At 37.7% G+C, this 19688-nt stretch overlaps 1 protein-coding gene across 2 annotated transcripts; it reads left to right on the forward strand.

Moving 5' to 3' along the window:
* The first annotated feature begins 840 nt into the window (after positions 1-840).
* Positions 841-18766, forward strand: PRDX4 (peroxiredoxin 4). 2 transcript variants are annotated; one of them, XM_032389671.1, is made up of 8 exons: positions 841-1189; positions 4805-4922; positions 7750-7866; positions 9892-10014; positions 12695-12825; positions 13851-13885; positions 17765-17811; positions 18654-18763. In XM_032389671.1, exons 1-8 carry the CDS (start codon positions 937-939, stop codon positions 18655-18657), a joined length of 828 nt encoding a protein of 275 aa, XP_032245562.1. In that variant the 5' UTR covers positions 841-936; the 3' UTR covers positions 18658-18763. The 2 variants fall into 2 exon arrangements, with proteins under 2 accessions (XP_032245562.1, XP_032245561.1); XM_032389670.1 differs by lacking the exon at positions 17765-17811 and having other exon boundaries at positions 18654-18766.
* Positions 18767-19688: the final 922 nt, after the last annotated feature.

Below are 19688 nucleotides of genomic sequence, written 5' to 3' on the forward strand. Positions count from 1 at the left end.
AAAATCAAGTTCTTACGATAGCAAATGCTCACAGAGTGCCAGGTGCCTTGGGAAACAAAGATGAATTACGCAACGATTTCAACCCCAGGGAGCTGACAGTCTAATGGAGGAAACAGGATGACTTTTGCGGGATTCAGAAAGAAGACAAGAGCCCACAGGAAGCTAGAAGGGATCCTGGGGAGCGTTAAGGGCTGCCGAAGACTCCTGTAATGTGATGGGGTAATTATCAGAAGATGGAACAACGCTGTGTTGGGAGAAAGTTTGGTTTTCTGGTAACTTACCAAGTTTTAAGTTAAAAAGAAAAAAAAAAAAAACCTTTGAGACAGGCTTAAGTCACCAAACTGCCTGTTTGCTCTTGCCTGCTTGAGAAGAGTAAATGGCGAGACCTTTCTTCTCCAAGTTTTCCGGGGACTTAAAAGGGCTGCAGCTTGAGCAAGTAGTCCTGGCACTTTTCACAAACATCGCTTCAAGGAGAAACCGAGTAACTGTGAGAAGTACAAAATTTAAGCCATTCAAAGGCAGATAGGTTAGTTTCACTTTGGGGGTGGTGTGCGGTGGTGAGGCTTTGCCCAAGAGATAGGCGTGGAAGGATATCTAAAACTGGACAGAGGGTCGGCGCGCTCCAGGCCACTCGCGCGAGGCCACTGGGCGGCTTCCGTTCACAGAGTTCGGCTAAACTCCCCGGCCCTGGCCAGCCCAGGGCGCAGGCGCAAACTCCGGCTGGGGGCGCGCAGGCGGGGCTGGAGCCCACGTGGCGGGGGGAGAGGGAGTGGGTGGAGCAGGGAACAAGGTGGGGGCCGGGGCGGGGTGGGGGCGGAGCAGGTCTCGCGAGGCCGCGCCCCGGCTCACGCGGGCTCCGGGCGCGCGGCTGTAGCTCCCTGACGGCGGGAGAAGTCGCGCTCGCGCCAAGGGACGTGTGTTTGCGCTCGCGTGGTCATGGAGGCGCCGCTGCAGCCGCCAGCCGCGACGACTCCAGCCTGTGGCCGGAGCCGAAGGCTGCTGCTGCAGCTGCTGCTGCCGCTGCTGCTCTTCTTCCTGCCAGTCGGAGCTCTGCGAGGTTGGGAGGCAGAAGAGAGGCCCCGAACCCGCGAAGAGGAGTGCCACTTCTACGCGGGTGGACAAGTGTACCCAGGGGAGGCGTCCCGGGTTTCGGTCGCCGACCACTCCCTGCACCTCAGCAAAGCCAAGAGTAGGTGGTGCCCCGCCAAGAGGGAGGGTGGGGGGTAGCAGAGGGAGGCGGGAGGTGGAGAGGGCCGGAGACACGTGCACCCTGGTAGTACCTGGGGGCCTGGCTTGGGCGGCACCCTCTGGGCGGCCTTAGGTCCCTGGGCGGGCCTGCCTGGGGGGCGGGGTAGGGGGATGGAGAGGGGTTCCAGCTGTGAAGAAAGGGATGGGTTCCACGAATCAGATTTTGGAAAAAGTAGTGGTTACCCCAAATGAGGGTAGTGGTTACCGCAGATGAGGGAAAGAGGGTGGCCCCGGCCCCGAGTTTGTAGGCATCAGGATGTTGTGCAAACTGAAGCACTTCCTCAAACATTAAAAAGTACCTGCAGCACATCGCGTCTATTTTCAAGTACTATTTCAGGGAAGAATACATTGAAAAGTTGAATAATGGTTCACAGAAAGTTAAACAGAAAAGTGGCTAACCAAAATGCTCAGGGGGGCAAACCTTTCGTTTTCCTTTCTTTTTTTTTTTGTTACTGCATCTTATAAAGACTATTAAAAGCCACCTTCCCCAAAACCTGTATAGTTAGTGGGTATTCTTTGTGTTTCTCAAAAAATGAAGAACTTGTTATAGGCTGTACTTGGGAGGCTCCTTGTAAGAAAATGGGGGGGGGGAGTGGTTGGAAGTAATGCATTTGGGTTGATGATAAACCTTGTGGCAAATTTGTGTACTGCCAATTTGGCTTTCTGTTATTTGCATTTCTGTCCAGTGTACACAGCTAATGGCCACTTTCAGGAAGGACACGTCAGACTAGATACTGAGAAACTTGTGGCCTGCTGCATCTGGATGTTAAGATTGGCCAAAAAGAGGTGGCCAGGGGCTAAAGGATAAAGATTATCTCTTGCTTGCTTTTAAATAATCAGCTTTTCCTACGATTATTTGGTATTCTGTGGATACATATTTGGTTCAGTTACAGCATATTCCCTGCCTGTATTCAGTAACAAAAGTAATGCTTCACGATTATGAATTATGAATCCTCAGTGTTAAACGGGATGTTGTTATAACTTAGGATGGAGTGGGAGCCATAAATGAGAAAAACTGTTTTGCCTCCTTACACATTTGCAGTTCTTTCCTACTGAAAGTTAACTGGAAGTTACTTTTAGATTTTTGTTTTTAAAGAGCCAGTCTTGCACTTTTAAAATCATAGTATTTCCAAGTCCCGTTGCTTTTACTTGGCTTGGGAAGATATTTTGAAATATGGCAGCCTGTTAAGTATTTACTGGCATCACATAAATTTCCCATAAGAAACAAATCCCATTCAGGTCTGCTCATGGAAGCAAAAAAATAGTAATAATAGATTTGCCTTTACCAGCAAACCTTTTCAGAGTTTAGATATCTGCTACATTTCTGAGTCACATGTAGGCTTATCTAGAATTAAAGAGAGGAGGACTTTTATTCATAAAATGGAATATTATAGAACCATTAAATTTTAAATAAATTTTAGTAACATGAAAAACTGTTAATGATTTACTCTTCCCCCCCCCTTTTTCAATTTTAATTCCAGTGTAGTTAACATACAGTGTTATATTAGTTTCAGGTGTACAATACAGTGATTTAACAGTTCCATATATTACTCAGTTCTCATTACTGTTCCCTTTTTAAAAATGGGTGCAACATGATCCAAATTTATGTGTTTAAAAAAAAATGGAAGGAAAGACATCAAAATGTTAACAGTAGTTAAATTGATGGGGGGGCAGATATGGGAAGAAGGGATTTAAACATTCTTCTTTACTGCTCTGCATTTGCCAGAATCTTTGTTAATGCTGCTATTTATATTTGGGACAGTTGTTGTTTTGTAACAGTTGCAGGGGGTTGCTTTGGGAATTCCATTTATAGATCTTAATAAAGTAATTGCAGTCTTTTTGCCTTAAAAATTGATGAGTTCTTTTTCTTTTCTTTCTTCGAACAACACTTACAGTATTTGCAGATGACATGATACTATATATAGAAAACCCTAAAGACTCCATTAAAAAAACTATTAGAACACTGCAGTTCTTAAGTCAAAAACCCCAAATTTCCAAAATCACAATTTTCAGAAAAAAATTATTTTTCAGATTTGGTTTTCCCTACATGCTAAAATCATTAAGGAGTGTCATTTTAACAGATCATTACAATTATAACCTCACACTTGAGTAGCATTTTCAGTAATGTATATAAAGCATATACAGTTAAGTTCCCTTCTGTCCAGTTCTCCCTCATGGCCTTTACCTAACTAGGTCAGGATATTTATATGAGGTAGCCTTCTGGCTCAAGGTAAATAATCATGTGTTATATATTAGCTTCACAGAGAAATTCATCTTAAGTTTGTCTTCATTTTCAGAGTGATCAAAAATGCTGGCTATTGTAAGCCTTACTTTCTAGGAACCTTAGTCAAACTTGGAATCAAGTATTGACTTCAATGTATGTGATGATTCTGAAAGTTTAAGTGCCATGTGAATGTGTTAACAGAAGATCAAGGTACATTATTATGAAAGCTTGTTGGCTAGAATTACAGCATGCCCTTATAAGAGAGCAGCATGAACTATTCAGTTACCATCAGGTCACTTGAAACCTGTTCGGAGCCCTCTGGGAAAATAATCCCATGGTCTGGGATTTTAAACTTCTCACCTGACATTTGCAGATTTCCTACTCCTTGAGTGTGGCACCAGGTCTTCTGTGTGAATGTGAGAAACGGGACAAACATTTAAAAAATGAGTACATCTAGAAGACTGCCATTAGAAAAAGGAAAATCTAATTATTTGAACTGTAGGAAGTTGATTAACTTGGAGGGGCTCTAATGAAGTATCCAGTAATATTTAGTGCAGGGATGGAATGTAGGGGGTCTGTGAGCATGCATAGAAAAACAAAGTCTTTATTTTCACTAACCTACAACTGAAATTTAGAATTTCCTTCCATTATGAACATCAGCAACAAATCACACTAGCTTCAGCAGTACTTGCTTGTACCTGTTGCCAAGAGAATCACAAATATTTTTATGCCACATAATTGCAGGTATCCTGCAACAAAATTTAAACTCATCACTGTCTTGGACAGTTATTAGACCACTTCTAGATCTTGCAGTTTAAAGATTTTATTTATTTATTTATTTAAGCGGGGGGAGGGGATCGCACGCGTTCAAGTCCTTGCCCACAGAGCCAAGGGAGGGTCAGAGGGAGAGGGACAAGCTGACTCTGTGCTGAGGGCACTGCATGAGTGGAGTGGGGGTGGGGGGGCAGAGATCATGACCTGAGCCGAAATCAATAGTCAACAGTCAGCTGCTCAACTCAGCAACCCAGGCGCCCCATAGATCTTGCAGTCTTAAAGTGTTAATAAAAGGGTATATGTATTACTATATCACCAGTTTGTTTTCTATTATTTTGATGATTACATTTCAATATACTTGGCTTCCTTTGTAAATCCATATATTTTGTTTTATGCATTCAATAACACTATCCATAGAAAAAGTCCATAAGCTTCACCAGACTGCTAGAGATCCAAAGGTTTAGAATCCTTAATTTTTAGTGATTTCCTAAAGATGTCTTTCTGTCATCCCACCAATTTTCTCAGTGTTGTAAAACATCATGTATTTCTCTTTCTTAGTTTCCAAGCCAGCACCTTATTGGGAAGGAACAGCTGTGATAAATGGAGAATTCAAGGAGCTCAAGTTGACCGATTATCGTGGGAAATACTTGGTTTTTTTCTTCTACCCACTTGATTTGTAAGTAATACATGTACAGGTCCTAAAACGTCAGTCATGATCAATCATTATTCAAGAACATCAAGTACAAATTATTTTATTTAGCTCTTGGTTCTTAAAAGGCAAGCGGAGATGAACTTTTTCAAGAAGGTAACGTCTATCATGTATTTCAGAACCAAAACCCATTGACCCCAATACTTTATCGTTAAATCTACACGATTGTGTTATAATATAATCATCAAAGAAAGGAAAGCTACAATTATATTAAGCTATACCTACTAAGGCAAGAAAATGGATATTTGAGAAAGCATTTAATAGCAAGACTTACACCACAAATCTGTTTAATGTATCTCTCTTAACTAGAAAATTAACCCTTTACAATGATGATGCCACTTAACTATGGTTTTATCATTTTTATTCTTTGCTGCATCTATTGCTTTCCTGTGGTTTGAACATTTTCCTGAAAATACTGCATATGCTTAAGAAATAATGCCTATTAATATAAATTATGCTTATTGGGGGGAATTTTCTCTTTAACTCTGATGGTGAGCACTTGAGATAAAAAGTTGACTCAAATAAATACTCCTGCAGCTTCATTCTTATTGAGGATATAGTTTTATTTGGAGTGTTTTTCAAATTCCACGAAAGTGAAAAGGTAACAAAAAGAGACTTAACCTGACTTTTATCTTTTTTCTATTTGAATATGTTTTTTGGTTATAAAAAAGAGAACTTCTATTTTGCCACTGTATATTAAGGTCTTTTTCCATTAGGACTAACCTAGAACTGTGTAAATAAAACCTTAAACTTGCAGGGAGGATATACTTAAGCTCATCTCTATAGATTGTCTCTAGGCCAGAGGTCAGCAAATTTTTCTGTACAGGGCCACATAGTAAATATTTTTTGCCTTGTAATCTCTATTGCAACTACTCAACTTTGCCATCATAGCACAAAAACAGCCATAGACTATACACAAATGAATGAATATTGTTTTCTATTGAAAGTTTATTTACAAAAAATAAGGTAGGCTGGATTTGGCCTGTGGACTGAAGTTTGCTGACCCCTACTCTAATCCAAATAGGAAAAATTCTCAGAAAAATTAGTTCACTGAGACTAAACCAAGTCATAAATGTGGATAATACATAATCTTTTAAATTAGTACGAACTTCCTTCTTTCTAATCAACTTGTACTTTGGCCTGACTAGCTAAAATGTATGATATAACTTATTTTCTAATAGAAACCAGAAGTACAAATTTTAATATATAAAAATGATAGGCCTTCTAAATTCATGTTGTTATAAAACCAAAAAGTTAACACATCTGTTAAATAAATAGGACACTAAACGTGAGTTTCAAAATTAGTCTAATATAGCAGACAAATATCCTGTTTATCCCAGTGTTACTTAAAACTCCGTAATGAATAAGACATATCTAAAGCATGATGTCACCAGTGGCCTCCTAGGGCAAGAAGCTAAGATCGCTTCTTTCTGTTTCCATGCGATGCCAGATTAGGCCTGGTTAGAAAGGAAGAATTCTGAGACATTTGCCATAGTCTGCAAGTATGAAAGTCAAAAACATAACCCTTTAGTTTTTTGCCAGAACTTTTTCTCTGTCTTCACTAAGAAGTTGGATAAATGTATTTCTAGGTAGCATTTGTTGGAATAATAGGAAGGCAGGCAGGGGCTGACCATTCCTACCTTTGGGAAAATATTAAAAATACATATCATAGCCCAGGTTTCCAGGGATATAATCTAGATTAGAACTGTCTGCCTGCATGTGGCAGTCCTACATTTGAACAGCCGAAACCTCTGAAAAGCCTGTATCGGGCTGCAGTAGGAATTTGTCCCCTCAGTCTGTGTTCTTCTGACTTTCTTGACCATGACCTGAACACAGTACAAAATCCATTTTTCATTGCCACCCAATACATTTACATATACATACAGGGTAACATTCAGTCTATAAGCACCAGTACAGCCGTGCTCATTAAAATCCTGAAACACTTCCATACCAAATGGTAAATAGCCACTTTCCCAACCTCCTCCCCAAGTTGCCCCTCCCATCTGGTCCCTTTCAGAAACCTCCAGAGCTAAAGCCAACTTTGAGTTAAGGTTGTTCAATATTTTTAGTATCACTCCTGAACGCACACACACACACAGATATGTATGTGTATGTACATATGTTTCATGACTTACCCTTCCTGTATATAAAGTATTCTCATATTTTCTATTCCACTTGTTTAAAATGTTAGTTAGAACTCCATAAACTGGCTTAAGGAGTCCCTAACATGGTTCAGAAAATACTACCCTAAGGTAATATTCTCTAAACATGCCTTTCTGACAAGAGGACTGGGAGACAAGGTAGAAGGGAACCTTATCAAGAAAGGGAGGGGGATGGAAGAGCATTTTCTCATCTCTGAAATAAAGATCAGTGCATCTAGCTCATAGGAGTGGTATAGGAATATTAAAAAAAAGTGGAATGATGGAAAATTTGTATAGATCCTTTGAAAGCTGTAAAGCACTATATAAATATAAAGCATTGTTAAATAAAAGCTAATGAAATAGGACGAGGTGCTGCCGTAACGGAGAAGGGAACATTGGTTGACCACGGATCCATTAAGTTATAAAAATAACATTTGTTGAGATGTAATTGGGAACTCTGTAATATACATTTTTTAATTAAATGATATTTGATCAAATAATTTTCTAGACAGCTGCATTGTGACAATGTTCATATATAAAATTGTTCTTAATATGCATTTTTCTATACTAAAGGTGTTTGTAAAAACTAAGTCATTTGAAACTTTAAGTATATGCATATTTTGAGAATACTGAAATTTTTTTTTAACTTTCAGCACTTTCGTGTGTCCAACTGAAATCATTGCCTTTGGTGATAGGATTGAAGAATTCAGATCTATAAACACTGAAGTGGTAGCATGCTCTGTTGATTCACAGTTTACCCACTTGGCCTGGTCAGTATCTTACACTTAGTTTTGTAGGGGGGAAAAATGGATTTACTTTTCAGTTATAGGCAGACAACTCTCATTGTGATAGGAATATAGGGGTGTTTTTTTTTTTTAATTTTATTTTAATTATGCTTCACACCCATGGGGCTTGAACTCATGACCCTGAGATTAAGACTTACATGCTCTACCAACTGAGCCAGCCTGGCACCCTGGAATATAGTTATCAAACAGTTTGGGAATAGATATATCTGAGAGCTACCAGTTCAATGAAGTTATGGTAAAAATGCTTAAGGATTTTGTAGGACATTTCCAAATTGGGAAAAAAGCTCAGTGCAAAAGACATAATATCCATAGCAAACACAACTGAGTTGTATGATTATTTTATTATGATAAATTGGGTAGCCTTAATCTGGAGGGAAAAAATTCTTTAAAATTCCATTTCTCTGTTACATAGTTGTCTAGTATTAAGTCAAACTCAAAATACCTTTTGTAATTATTTTTCAAGAAGCTTTGATTTTCTTAATTTTTAAATGTTTTTTTTAACTCATTAAACGTGAAAAGATGTTTCACCTGATTAATTGCCAAGAACTGCAAATTAAAATGACAAGGGATGCCATTTTTTCCCCTGATTGGCTAAGATTTCAAATATTGAAAAATTTCATCCAGTGATGACAAAAGTGTGAAGAAATGGTCCTCTCACACATACAGTTGGTTGAGCATTTCTGGAGAGCAGTGAGGCAGTATGTTTCAGAATCTGAAATGTGCGTGTTGATGTAAATTTTTCATGTCCAAAATTCTGTGCGCAAGATTCTATGCACAATAAAGATGGTTCAGAATTATCTTAGTTTTAGAAGTTAATATTCATTTCATTAAAGTAAATTCAAAACAACTTTTTATCCATTTACAATTATATAGAGACATACATATATATAACTAAAATTTTAACTGGTGAGGAGCTACAATTTATATTCTCTTAAGTAATTAATTCTTTCAAGTATTTTTAAATGCAGTTATATATTTATTTGATTTGCTTTGTGTCTCAATTTTCAGATAAAACTTCCAAGAACTTAAGTAATTCTTGCAAATCTAATAGACAAATATGGCATGCCTAAAGTTCTTTTAAAAATGTTTCTTTACTATTGATAAACTGAATAAAATTTCACATTATACATTTTAAATTGGAATCACAAAGTGAAAACGATGGGTTTAATTTGCGTCATCACTTCTATAGTAATTCTAAATCTTTGTAGGATTACAACATAAATCCACTAAGGAAAAAGTTATATCCTCCCAAATAATTTGGGATTGGCTTCTCAAGGAATTTGTGGGGGATGCATTCTGAGCTGGATAGGTTTCATATCAACCAGAGATTTCTACTTGGATGTCAGAACTGGGGCTGCAGACATCTGGAGCAGTATTTCCCTGTTTGCTAGCTGCTTGGTCAGTACCCTCCCACTGGGACACCCAGATTCCCTGGTTTCAAGTAAAAGAATGCTTAAATCTGACTGATGTGTCTGAGATTATAACTAACTTCCTTCCCTGCTTCAAATGGACTTTGCATTCCTTTGTCTCAGAATATTAAAATATCCAGTTGTATTCTGTCTCTCAAGGCTTTGTCTTGTGATCACAATTCTAAGGTTATGGTTATGACAGTGCATATCCTTTGATCCATCAGTTCCTCTTCTAGGAATTAATCAAATAAGTGTGCAAAGTTGAGAATACATAGATGTTTCCAGCAGTGTTGATAAAAGCAAAAGAAAAATGGAAATAGTTTAAATGTCTAGCAATAGAGATTGGTAAAATACAGTATGTCAATACTTTAAAAATGTGATATGTATCTCCATATTTATTGTTTAAAGGAAATGAATATATTAGGTCTGGAGTAAAGGTAAAAAATAGAATGTGTTTTAGCCTATTTTTGTTAGAGAATGTGTGTGTTGTGTGTTCATTGATATGTGTGTGATGGAGACAAACAGTGCTGTTTGGATACATTTACTTCGCTCTGAGTGGTAAATGTTTTGTTTGTTATAGGATTAATACCCCTCGCAGACAAGGAGGACTTGGGCCAATAAGGATTCCACTTCTTTCAGATCTGACCCATCAAATCTCAAAGGACTATGGCGTATATCTGGAGGACTCAGGCCATACCCTTAGGTACCTTTCAGTGGTTTTATATTTTGACAAATCCAAATATATTTGTAATCCTCCCTGAAATGGAGTTAGAAGATACAAGGTTTGATAAAGAAGAATTATTTGCTCTATTTGCAAAAATGTTGTAGATATGTTTAAAATAATTGGTAAGTGCCCTACTTAAATTATGTGAGTATCATAGTCTGTTAAAGCTTGAGGATTATTTAGAGGTCTTTGACCAACCCTGTCATTTTACAGATAAACAGATTCATAGAATTCCATGAATTTAGCCAAAGTTATATAATCAGTTAATGGTAGAGCCCACACTTGAACCCAGGTACCCAGACTCCTTGCCTATTTCTTTCTCCTCTTTTCTAAAATGACTCCAGTAATGGTTTTTCTAAATGCAAGTATCCTAGTATTTAGCAAACTTGTGCCTTAGGGAGTGGGACAAATTAAGGAAGTGCTACTAGAAGTCTTTGGTAAAAGGACAACTTTAGCTTAAAAGAGTTGTAATTTTATTATAATTATATTGTCAATTTGCTTTACTGTGCTAGTAGTTTTTTAAAATGTTTTATGTGAAGGTGCCAGTATTTTATAATCCTATGTTTTTTAATAACAGCTTTATTGAGATATAATTCACATACAACTCACCCATTTAAAGCATACAACTCAGTGGTTTCTAGTATAGCCAGAGAATTGTGCAACCATCACCACAATCAATTTTAGAACATTTTCATTACTCTAAAAAGAAACCCCATACCCATTAGCAGTTACTCTCCCTTTCCCCCAATCCCCCTCCCCTGGCCCTGGACAACCACTTACCTACTTTATGTCTCTCTGGTTGCCTATTCTGGACATTTCATGTAAATGGAATCCTACAATATATACTTTTTTATGACGAGCCTCTTTCACTTAGCATATGTTTTCAAGGTTCATTCATATTGTATCATGTGTCACTACCAATAGTTTCTTTTTTTGTACTTGCCAAGTCTTTAATGTTTTCTCCTTTCATAGAGTTTATGACTAAGTTAATTCCCAAAAAGTAAATATGCCACTATAAAGACTGAAGCTATTAAGCTATTTTAAAATTTGGAATTATTTGAACATTAACCAAGTAAAACCAAGTAACCCCAAGATCATGACCTGAGCTGAAATCAAGAGTTAGCTGCTTAACCGACTGAGCCACCCAGGCACCCAAGGCATATTTGTTTTTGTGTGCTGTGTGTTGGTATGATGTTGGTTACCAAAGTAAGTTCAAAATTTCACATCAGACTCACGCACTTCAGAACAAACTTCATCACCAATGACAACCGTTTTCTACTGTAGAAGTAGCTACATGAAAGAACACCCATATGAATGATAGTTAAAAGTTTTACCCGAGTTTGGCCAAGTTGACCTAGTCAAAGGAGAGTGAGCTCTAGTTGGTTCAGATGTCATGGTGCTCATTAAAAATATATATTGTGGGGTGCCTGGGTGGCTCAGTTGTTAAGCGTCTGCCTTCGGCTCAGGTCATGATCCCAGGGTCCTGGGATCGAGCCGCACGTCGGGCTCCCTGCTCAGCAGAGAGCCTGCTTCTCCCTCTCCCACTCCCTCTGCTTGTGTTCCCTCTCTCACTGTGTCTCTCTCGGTCAAAATAAATAAATAAAATCTTTAAAAAAAATATATATATATATATATAGTAAGATAAGCAGGAACATTTTAGTAATGTTTAATATGATTATAAAACAAAATTTCAGGGGCGCCTGGGTGGCTCAGTTGGTTAAGCGACTGCCTTCAGCTCAGGTCATGATCCTGGAGTCCCAGGATCGAGTCCCGCGTCGGGCTCCCTGCTCAGTGGGGAGTCTGCTTCTCCCTCTCCTGCTCCCCCCATCTTGTGCTCTCTCTCTCTCTCTCTCAAATAAATAAATAAAATCTTTAAAAAAAAATTCACATAATAGATAAGTAATTCCATGTATTTCTATTAAAAATAAATCTCATTATTATGTATAATACTTGTATGCAAGCAGTTAGCCCTAGTACCTGAGATCTTTTTCTAAACCAAATATTGGGTTGAAATCCATATTGACCGAAATAAAGACAGTAAAGTCCTTTTGAAATTTTTGTTTTTCTCTGGTCTGCTTTAACTCTTGCAATGCCACTCCATCTCAACAGCAGGTCTTATAGGTGAAACTACTCCATTATTCCCTAGGCCAAAAAAGTGAATCACACATACACAGATTTAGAGGGAAAGGTAACTTCGCTTGTATTGGGACTTTGTCTTTTCCACCTCCGAAAAAGGAAATACAAAGGTGTTCTAAACAGCCAGTGATAAGAAAGATGGATCACTCTTTCACCCAGAGGAAGACTTTGCTATGTAGATTCATTGTTTCATTAACAGTGCAATAAAATCCCAAACCTAGTACTCGTGAAGATTTAAATGGAAGTACAACAGTACATTGCATAGAAAAAAACAAATTTTTAAAGCTATCATTTGACAATGATAATCCCAAATTATACAGCAGATAAGCTTGGGTATGGGGACAGGGGTGTATTTGCACGTGTGTGTGTGTGTGTGTGTGTGTACACCAGTCAAGCAGGTAGGTAGTGTGTTGTTGGTTGTGTAGAACATCCTTCCATGTGGACAGCACAGGGATCAGATTAACTAATGTTTGTCTTAATTGAGATGAAATGACCTCACCTGTACCACTCTTGTGTTTTACAGGGGTCTCTTCATTATTGATGACAAAGGAGTACTAAGGCAGATTACTCTGAATGATCTTCCTGTCGGTAGATCAGTGGATGAGACACTGCGTTTGGTTCAAGCATTCCAGTACACTGACAAACATGGAGAAGGTACCCTTTCCTTTTAAGCATCTTAGCCTTTTGATTTTTTCATTTGAGAGATGATAGCATGATTAATTTCGTTTCTTAGTCAGAAAGTAATTTGGATGGTTCCAAAGTCCCCTGATTATTTTCAAATTATTACCTGATCTTCTTAGCAGATCCAATTGTTACTTAAAGTGCTTTTAACAAAATATCACTAATATATCCTACTTACAGAATAAGATGCAAAAATATTCATTATTTGCACAGTCCACAGAGAAAAGTTTCTGCTACTGTAATTTTTCAAATTATGTTTCTCTAAACTTAAAACGTGCCAGTCTGGCAATATTTAGTCATGCAGGTTTTATTTGCATGTGTACATTATTTGACTTAGCTTTTTTCCTCACAGCTGTCAGTATCACACTAGTAATCTATCAGTTCGTCCTTTTACTCCAAGTTTTTGCAGTAGCTAAATGGAAAAGGTCAGATTTTGCTAAAACAGAACATACGTTATATATTCCTTTCAAAAGTGTAACTCAGTGCCTGAATAAGGGTGCATTCTAAATAAAGGGGAAATGCCACTTTCCTAGTAATTTTAAACTCTTATTTGACAAACAGCAAACTGTGGCATCAGTACACAGTACTGCAGAAAACAGAAGATAAGCTAATACTGGAAAACAAAAGATAAGCTAATACTGGAAGTTTATGTAAATTCAGAGAAGTTTTTACCATGCCCCGACCTGTCAGTTCACCAGATTCCCAAACCTTCCAACTTTATTAGGGGAACACTCAACTTGGTTTCTTATACTGTAATTGTAACTAGACATAATTGTCAAAAATGGACATAGATTAGCTGCCTGCTGATAAACTCCGTGACTGGAATTCTTGGTGCAAGCGGGCAAGCAAACAGTAGTCAAGTGTTTGGTGGCCTAGAAATGTTCTCATTGTTATAGGCTCTTTTCAGTGTCATTTTGGAAAAAGAAAAACCAAGAGTTGCTGAAGACAACTGAAATCTGTTTTTAAACTGTCTTTTTGCCCATTTTTGTTCCTTTCAGTCTGTCCTGCTGGTTGGAAACCTGGTAGTGAAACAGTAAGTCAAACTGATTTTTTAAAATGCCAACCTTAGAATAATCTTTCTTTGTAATAGAACTATCTCGATTTTGTAAATGAAGTAAACATTACTAGACAGAAATCATAAGAGTACAGGCATTCTTTGGACCGTAGAGAGAGTAGCTGAAACTGGAGAAAGCAGAATATGAGACTTAATGCTGTGAATTTTAAAGCCAAGTATCCAGAGAAATATACCATCAAAAAAAAAAAAAAAAAAACCCAAAGGGAACAGTAGAGATCTGATAGAATAAAGTCAGAGGTCTTAGGGATCATGTATGGCATTTCTTCCTATATTGTAGGCCAAGAAAATAGTCACAAGCAAGACCTTTCTGTATATAGTAAACTTTTAAGAAAATCTGGCTTAATTAACATTGAAGCTAATGATTCTGTCCTTATCAGTTGAAGGAAGATTGAAATAGGTGTATCTTTTCATTTAGGGAGGCTGTATAATTTATAGGCAATTCCTGAAGTAGTCTCTGGCCAAAATACAATTTGGAAACTCGCTTGAACCTTTTTTAAATAACATGTTTATCTTCTAAAAATCAACACTTCTATACAAACTATAGTTAGGAAATTGACAAATACTAGAGCATCAGAGGAAGAAATCATTATCTTAGGATAAAAGAAAAATACAGATTCCTAAGACTTTCTTCTTTAGCAAATCAACAAAAAGTACCATTACTCATAGACAATGAGAGGTAGAAAGTCACTCTGTAACCTAACTCAGATTGGGGATTGGGTAAAGTAACATTTCACTGATTTTGAACCAGTTTTTGATGAGTTTGCAAAACAGCTTTGCCTTTGTGGGTCAAAGTTAAGGTTACAGTACAAATTTATTTACCTTTACATATATCTGATGGATCTCCAAGATAAACATGAAGGTAGGCATTAAAGGTACTTTGAGCACTAGGTACTTTAAATCATACATGAGGCATTAGGTTAGCTTATAATTATTGACTGTGAGGCTTCCAGATAGAAATAGGAATCAGAAGCTACAGAGGCATCGCCTGAGAAGCCTTAGAAGGCATTTCTGGATGGTCTTCAAGGTAGGGGCCATGTTCTGCAGGAGCTGTAGCAAAACCAACAGTGAGTGATGAATAACCTCACCATCGATCACACGCTTGTATTGAGAGATCAGCAAGAGCTTGCAAGAGGTACAAATTAACTACAAAGGGTATTAGAGGATGAGTGTTTTACATTTCAGAAAACATGTTGACTATCCATTTGACTAACTTTTGGAGGGGCCACAAACCCCTTTGAGAATCTGACGAAAACCATGAATTCTCCCACCAAAAACATTCACATATGTAATCACATACTGTGTTTGGGCATTCCTTTTCTTGTTCTCAGCTTTACTGAGGTATAAATAGATAAACAGAATTGTAGATATTTAAACTATACAATGCAACAATTTGACATATGTATACATTGTGAAACGATCACAATCTGATTAACAAATCCATCACCTCATATGGTTACATTATTTTGTGTGTGTTGAGAACACTTAAGATCTACTCTTTTAGCAAATTTCAAGTACACAAAACAGTATTGTTAACTATAGTCACTATGGTGTACATGACATCCTCAGAACTCACTCATCTTAAAAGTAAAGGCTTGCACCCTTTGACTGACATCTCCCCATTTCCCCCACCCCCAGTCCCTGACAACCACAATTCTTCTCTGTTTCTATGGGCCTTCTTTCAACAGACATTTCTTGACCACCTGCTATATGGCAACTATTCAAACTATTACAATAGGCAGATGGTACTTATTAGTGAATACCACAGGCCAAGGTCCCTACCCTCGGGGTTACATTCTAATTCTAATTTTAGATTGTGGCAAATGCTTTTAGAAACAGGTTGATGAGAGTTGGTGGGATAGTGCCTGGGGTGAGGGATTAAGTGGTCAGGAAAGACTTCTAAGATGACATTTCAGTTGAAATGTGAGTGAAGAGAGGGAGCAAGTCAAGCATAGAGCAGTGCAGAAAGAAAAGCAAGGGCAAGGCCCTGAGGCCAGGAACCAGCCTAGCATGTTCAAGAAGCGTCAAGAGGGCCCGTGTGGCAGGAATAGAGTGAGCTGTGAGGAAGGGACTAGGTACACCAGTGTCACGTGGCATGGAGAATGGGAATACAGCGAAGTAGCGGAAATGTGAAGTCTCTAGTGACTGTTGTGAGGGCAGCAGCTAGTTTGGAAGAGTTTGAAAATAGATCTGCCTCACTTCTCTCCTGTATATTGCACAGGCCTCCTGATTTGTTGCCCTGACCTCAGCTTGTCTCCTCTCTAGCGCATGTCACTCTCTCTCCAAACCAGGACCTTTTAGCAGCCCTCCAGTACCCACACAACAAAATCCAGATACCTGGCACAGCTTTCAAGCCTTTGCACTGTTTGTGTCTACCACCCTCTCCCGGGTCATCTTCCCTACAACGCATGCGTGCACACACACTGTGTTCCCACCAAGTCCCATGACTCACTTTTCCCCAAAATAAGCCCTGCTTTTTCACACCTTTGTGCCTTTGCTCGGGTCTTTAGCCTGGAATATCTTCCCCCTTCCCTAAATTCTACTCATCTTTCAAGACTAACTTAAATGCCACCTCCACTCTGAGGCCTTCCCTGATGCCATCTCAGCCTCCGTTCAGGCACAGCCTGCGTCATACATGATCATCTTGTGCATTGCGTCAAAAACTTGTGTGCACACACATCTTCCCCACATGCTTGGACAAGTCTCAAAGACAGGGACTTGAGTGTAGTTATCCTCGTACCCCTCACTGCCCAGCACACTGTTGGCACACAGTACCATATCATTCCATAAGTATTTGCAAATTGAATTTCAATGCAGAGAGATTATAAATTGGCAGACACAATACTTCTTGAAGTGATACCTGAAAAATTATATAATATTTATTATAGGCTGATGAAAAATTCTGAAGAAAATGCATATAGAACTATTGTAAACTGATTACAATAGGTTACTTTTTATATATAGGGGCAGATGTACTTTACCTATAACTACCAAATAATATAGTTAATATGAGGTCAAATCATATAGGAAATGTCAAAAAAATATAGTAGGGTTCGAAGGCTGTGATCCTGTTAAGGAGGGAGCATTTTTTTTTCTTTCAGAATGTTTGTTCATTCACTAAATAGTTATTGAACATACTACTTCATATATTTGAGTATTTTTTTACTTTGCAGTTTGAGATTAAAAGGTTGCATTCTGGACCTCCAAAAAATCCATTTAATGGATAAAGAAGATGTAGTATATATACAGTGGACTACTACTCAGCCATAAAAAGAATTAAATCTTACCATCTGTGGCAACATGGATAGACCCAGAGGGTATCATGCTAAGTGAGATAACTCGGAGAAAGACAAATATATATATATATTTATATATCTCCTTAAAAAAAACAAGACAAAACAGAAACAGAGTCATAGATACAGAGAACTGATGGTTGCCAAAGAGGATGGGGGTAGGGGGACAGACAAAATACATGAAGGGATTTAAGAGGCACAGTCTTCCAGTTATAAAATGAACTAAGTCATGGGGGTGAAAAGTACAGCACAGGGAATATAGTCAATAATATTGTAACAACTCTATATGGTGACAGATGCTGACTGGACTTATTGTGGTGACATTTCATAATGTATATAAATACTGAATCACTATCATATACACATGAAACTAACACAATATTGTATGACAATTATTTTTAAATAAATAAATAAAAATTTAAAAATCCATTTGAACACACTGCCGCCTTTCAGGTTATTGTGGCATACCAACATTTCATCAGCAGATAACTTTAAAAATACATTAACATCTGTAGCCATGCTCTCTTAATGTGTTTGACTTAATTAGATCAAACCTGAAGATGTCATGAAAGCCTGGTGGCCAAGAGAAGAGCTGTAAGTAAATTTTGGGATGCTTGAATACAGATGTTAATTTATTAACAAATTTGCCTTTTGGGATAGGTGAGATTAGTAGGTAGGACAAATCCAGTTTTCCTATATATAATTTAGGACACAAAAATCATCTTTATCTTCTTTAGTCAAGAGATGAGCAACTGATATCAGACTACTACCGATGTACTTTGGCTTTTAAAATAAATAATTTGCAAACATCAATTTGAAGAGATATGTGCACCCCTATGTTCAGTGCAGCATTATTTATTATAGCCAAGATATGAAAACAACCCAAGTGTCCATCAAGAGATGAATGGATAAAGAAAATGTGGTGTATATACACGATGCAGTATTACTCGGCTTAAAAATGAATGGTCTCTTTCCATTTGCAACAACATGGATGGTCCTAGTGGGTACTACGCTAAGTGAAATAAGTCAGAGAGGGACAAATACTATATGATTTTACTTATATGTGGACTCTAAAAAACAAAACAAATGAACTAACAAAACCAAACAGTATTAAATATAAAAAACAAACTGGTGGTTGCCAGAGGGGAGGTGGGTTGGGAAAGGGCAAAACAGATGAAGTGGATTAAGAGGTACAAACTTCCAGTTACCCAATCAATTACAGAGATGAAAAGTATGACATAAGGAATATAGTCAATATTGTAATAACTTTGTATGATGACAGATGAGAACTAGACCTGTTATGGGAATCATTTCATAATGTATAAAAATATCAAATCACTATGATGTATACCTGAAACTAATAAGATATTGTATGTCAATTATACTTTAATAAAAATTAACATTTTTTAAAAATGAATAATTTGTTTTTTTAACAGATAATTCCAGATCCAGCTGGAAAACTGAAGTATTTCGATAAACTCAACTAAAAAATACTTCCTCAGGTTTCAGTGCTTGAAAGTTCTCAATAAAGGTCACCGTTTTGGTACCATATTGTGTTACAGTGGTAATTTTTTGAATATAGAACTCCCTAAGGTATTTAGTGTTCAAGTTAAATACTGATGCCAAAAGATAAGCAGTTACTCTCTATCTTCCCAAAGTAAGAAATGTCAGATTGAATCAAACCAGTAACAAGAGTAACTAATATTTATATAATACATGTCATGTGCCAAGCATTGTGTTAGGTAGATTAGGTGCAGTATTTCATTTAACTCTCAAAGCAAGTCTTTGAGTTCTTTATTTTTTTTTTTAAAGATTTATCTATTTATTAGAGAGCACACGTGGAGTGGGGGGGGGTGGATAGTCTCGAGCAGACTCCATGCGGAGCACAGAGCCTGATGCGGGCTCCATCCCATGACCCCAAGATCACAACCTGAGCTGAAACCAAGAGTCAGATGTTTTACTGACCGAGCCACCCGGGCTCCCCAGGCTGTATCTTCTTGATTAATAATTTCCATTCCATTCCATTAATAGTTTTCTAGCCTTTGGTTCAATTTAGGTATGTTTACAAGGAAGACAGTTACGTTCAGGTCTGTTCCAAAAAGCCAGTCATTAATGTTTCATTCAGTATTTATTCAGCGACTTTTGATCATCTACTCTAAATACCTGGCATTTATCAAGTAACCAAAGATATATTTCTGCCTTCAAGGAGCTTAGTATTTGATTACTGAGGCAGGTGCTGATAGTGTAGTAATTGGGGGGGTACCTAAAAAATACATCCTAAGTCACCCCTTTCATATTAACTGAATAATGTAAATAGCCTATGAATAAAATGGCATTAAATGCACTCCTTCTCAATGCCTTTTATAAACTGTCCCTTTAAACAGTTTACTTCTGAAAGTCCACAGATCCAAAATTATATCCTAAAGATGATCTCATGTGGCCATTTACAGAAGACAGGAAAAGCAGTGTTC

This window comes from Phoca vitulina, unplaced genomic scaffold (genome assembly GCF_004348235.1).
Source record: "Phoca vitulina isolate PV1807 unplaced genomic scaffold, GSC_HSeal_1.0 scaffold55, whole genome shotgun sequence".
NCBI lineage: Eukaryota > Metazoa > Chordata > Mammalia > Carnivora > Phocidae > Phoca > Phoca vitulina.

Coding starts and splice junctions, on each gene's coding strand:
- PRDX4 (XM_032389670.1), top strand. CDS start 937: ATGGAGGCGCCGCTGCAGCCGCCAGCCGCGACGACTCCAGCCTGTGGC. Junction 4,923..7,749: donor TTCTTCTACCCACTTGATTT/GTAAGTAATACA, acceptor TTTAACTTTCAG/CACTTTCGTGTGTCCAACTG. Junction 10,015..12,694: donor GACTCAGGCCATACCCTTAG/GTACCTTTCAGT, acceptor TGTGTTTTACAG/GGGTCTCTTCATTATTGATG.